This window comes from Indicator indicator, chromosome 27 (assembly GCF_027791375.1).
Source record: "Indicator indicator isolate 239-I01 chromosome 27, UM_Iind_1.1, whole genome shotgun sequence".
NCBI classification, from domain to species: Eukaryota; Metazoa; Chordata; class Aves; order Piciformes; family Indicatoridae; genus Indicator; species Indicator indicator.
In genome coordinates this window covers 8618714-8622052 of record NC_072036.1, presented here as the reverse complement: position 1 = coordinate 8622052, position 3339 = coordinate 8618714, and the positions used below count along the sequence as shown (strand labels likewise).

Sequence of the window (3339 nt, the reverse complement as noted above, 5' to 3'; positions counted from 1 at the left end):
AAAGAAACACAACCAGAAAAAGGCAGCAAATTCCCTCCTTCCCTCTCTTCCCCCACCCCCGGCTCGCACACACTATCTGTTGCTCTCTCACGGCGGCAGCGGGTGGGGGCGGGCGGCGGGGCCGGGCCGGACTCACTCACACTCGCACTCACACTCACCCGCACGCCCCTCGCACCATTGTCCCTGCCCGCCCGCCCCGCTTTCTTGGGGTGTTTTGTTCGCTGCCCGGCGCGGGGCTGAGCGCGCCCGCCCGCGCCGTGGCGGAGCGGCACATTCATTATCGGCCGGGGGCTGATTTCAAACCGCTGCCATCGCGGCTCCATTGTTCGCCGGGCGGCCAGGCCCCGCCCCCCTTTGTGTGGCGCGGCGGCGATTGGCCGGCGCCGGGCGGAGGGCTGCCGTCAGCGCTCGGGAAGCCCATTCATCTGTGCACTTGGGCGTTGGACTCCGCATCTTATTAGCAACCAGGGAGATTTCTCCATTTTCTCCTTGTCTACAGTACGGCTACAAATCTGGGATTTTTTATTACTTCTTTTTACTAAACTTGGGCTCCTTTTTTTTTTTTTTTCTCGACTTTTTCCTCCCTTTTTTCCCCCCTCCCTCCTGTGCTGCTGCTTTTTGATCTCTTCAACTTTAAATTTTTTAAAAGGAGTGCATTATAATCGGTTCTGTTCTCTCTTCTCTTTTTTTTTTTCCCCCCTCTGGTGTGTGTGTGTGTTGCTGCTGCAGCTGGTCGCCCAGTATTTATACCAACCCAACGCTCTTTGTTTCCCCTCCTTTTGGATCTGTTGAGTTTCTTTGTTGAATAAGACAGCATGGGTGCCCAGTTCTCCAAGACCGCTGCAAAGGGCGAAGCCTCCGCCGAGAAACCTGGGGAAGCAGTGGCTGCATCTCCATCCAAGGCGAATGGACAGGTAAAAAAAAAATGAAAAAAAAATTAAACCTCCTCATTTTTTTAAGCCAACTTCGACGGACTCTCTTTCGCATCCTGTTTTAATTCTTCCTTTGATGCCTCAGTGGAACATTCAATAGAGAATACGGTCGATCCTTTTATCTTTGCAACTCGAGGCAAAGGAATGATTTCTTTGTTGTTTATTTTTTTTTACACGGGCTCGGCTTTGAGTGGTTTGTTCCTTTATCTTTCCTGCGGGGGGGTGGGAGGGAAGGGGTACATATTTTCTCTCCCCCTTTTTTTTTTTTTTTAATCCCTCGTGTACTATGGTGAAGTGTCCCAATGGCTCGTAAATGGATCTTACACCGCTCGGCTTTTCTGCCCGCTTAACCTCCTTCTGTCGACGACGTTCGGTGCTTTAGCGCGGCACGCCTCTCGCGGTGGCAGCCTGGCTGTCTAGTATCGGGGGGCTCGACCCACCCGGCATGGGGGGCTCCGCGGCAGCGCGGGGACGGGCACTCTCTCGGGGGGAAGCGTGGATTGGGGGCTGCGCCGCCCGCCGCAGCTCTGCCGAGGGGTCTCCAGCCGCGGGGTACGGCATTCTGTCATGTCCCCAGCCGTCCCCCTCTCCCGACGCGTGAGCCAGCTGCCGGGCTGGCTGTGCCCCCCCCAACACCACCCGCTGCCCCGCGCAGCAACAGCGGCGTTGTTGCGGGCAGGCACCCCTCGCCGCCCCCGCAGCTGCCGCCCGGGGCAGCCAGCCGCGCTCCGGGCGCCTGAAAGATGCAAATGTAAAAGGGAGGGGGGGAGGGTGAGGGCTGGGGGCGCCTCACTGCCCGGACAGAGAGGGGCAACGGCGGGCGGGGGGCCGGGGCCCGGCGAGCTTTGTTCGCCTTCCCCGCCCCGCGCCGCCGCGGCTGGACGGGGCGCGCCGGGGGCGGGGGTGCGCGGCGCGGCGGCCGCTCCGTGGAGTTGTGGCGCCCTCTGGCGGCCACCACCTGTCCCGCCGCTGGGGGCGCTCGTCGTGGCCCGGCTCGGTCGACTCGGGGCGGCGGATGCCTAAGGGGTGTAAATGGCGGAAGCCGAAAACGGGCAAGGAAAGGCCGCTGGGATGGGAGGGCAGCGGCGCCCCGTGTTCCCTCACTCTCTCGGCACCGCCGGTAACGCCCGTCGCTGTCTTGCAGGAGAACGGCCACGTGAAGGTGAACGGCGACGCCTCCCCCGCGGCGGCGGAGGCGGGCAAGGAGGAGGTGCAGGCCAACGGCAGCGCGCCCGCCGAGGAGACGGGCAAGGAGGAGGCAGCCTCGTCGGAGCCCGCCTCCGAGAAGGAGGCGGCTGAGGCGGAGAGCACCGAGCCGGCCTCCCCAGCGGAGGGCGAGGCCTCCCCTAAGACTGAGGAGGGCGCGACCCCCTCGTCCAGCAGCGAGACCCCGAAAAAAAAAAAGAAGCGCTTTTCCTTCAAGAAGTCCTTTAAGCTCAGCGGCTTCTCCTTCAAGAAGAACAAGAAGGAGGCCGGCGAGGGGGCCGAGAGCGAGGGCGGCGCCGCCGCCGCGGCAGAGGGCGGGAAGGAGGAGGCGGCGTCCCCTGAGGCGGCGAGCAGCGAGGAGGGCAAAGCCGCCGCCGAGGAGGCCTGCGCGGCCGTCGCCGGCAGCGGCGAGGCGTCGAAGGAGGAAGCGGGGGACTCGCAGGAGGCCAAATCGGACGAGGCCGCCCCCGAGAAGGCGGCGGGAGAAGAGGCCCCGGCAGTGGTGGAGGAGCAGCAGCAGCAGCAGCAGCAAGCAGAGGGGAAAGGTAAAGCGGCGGAAGAGGCGGCGGGAGCCGGCGCTGCTACGAGCGAGGCAGGTAGCGGCGATCAGGAGGCGGCCCCCGCAGAGGAGCCGGCGCCGGCGCGGCAGGAGCCCCCCTCCGAGAGCAGTCCGGAGGGACCCGCCGCCGAGTCGGCGGAGTAAGCGCCACCGCCGCCCCTCGCTGACGGACTTTTCTTCCCCCCTGTTTGTTTGTTGGAGTGGTGCCAGGTACTGGTCTCGGAGAACTTGTCTACAACCAGGGATTGATTTAAAAGATGTCTTGTTTCTTTTTTTTCTCTCCCCTCGCAGCTCCCATCTCAAATCGTTGTGTGTTGCCGCCATTCCAACGGGCGGAGGGGGGCCCTCCTCCGCCCTCCTCTCCCAACCCTCTATATTTTGGGGTTTCTTTTTTTTTGTTTCTTTTATTATTTTTTTTCATCAGTATTAATATTTTGGTTTTCGTTGGTTCGGGTTTAGTTTTTTGGGTTTGTTGTTTTGGGTTTTTTTGCATTGGGGTTGGGTTGTTTTGGGGGGTTTTTTGGATGGTTTTTTGTCATGTTTTGCAGCTCTCTTCATATTATAAAACTTTTCCCGATCGGTCTATGGACATGCCCATATGTGAAGGAGATGGGTGGGTCAATAAGGGATAACAAATGAAGT

At 60.8% G+C, this 3339-nt stretch overlaps 1 protein-coding gene across 1 annotated transcript; it reads left to right on the top strand.

Annotated features, from left to right (window-relative positions):
• Positions 1 to 815: 815 nt before the first annotated feature.
• MARCKS (myristoylated alanine rich protein kinase C substrate) lies at positions 816 to 2841 on the top strand. The gene is made up of 2 exons (XM_054393164.1): positions 816 to 914; positions 2077 to 2841. The coding sequence occupies exons 1-2, from the start codon at positions 816 to 818 to the stop codon at positions 2839 to 2841; spliced, it is 864 nt and encodes a 287-aa protein (XP_054249139.1).
• The last annotated feature ends 498 nt before the right edge of the window (positions 2842 to 3339 follow it).

Bases quoted from the DNA above. Each gene is read 5' to 3' on its own strand.
- MARCKS (XM_054393164.1), top strand. From the start codon at position 816: ATGGGTGCCCAGTTCTCCAAGACCGCTGCAAAGGGCGAAGCCTCCGCC. The intron at 915-2,076 runs GTAAAAAAAAAA...GCTGTCTTGCAG, and splicing joins CATCCAAGGCGAATGGACAG to GAGAACGGCCACGTGAAGGT.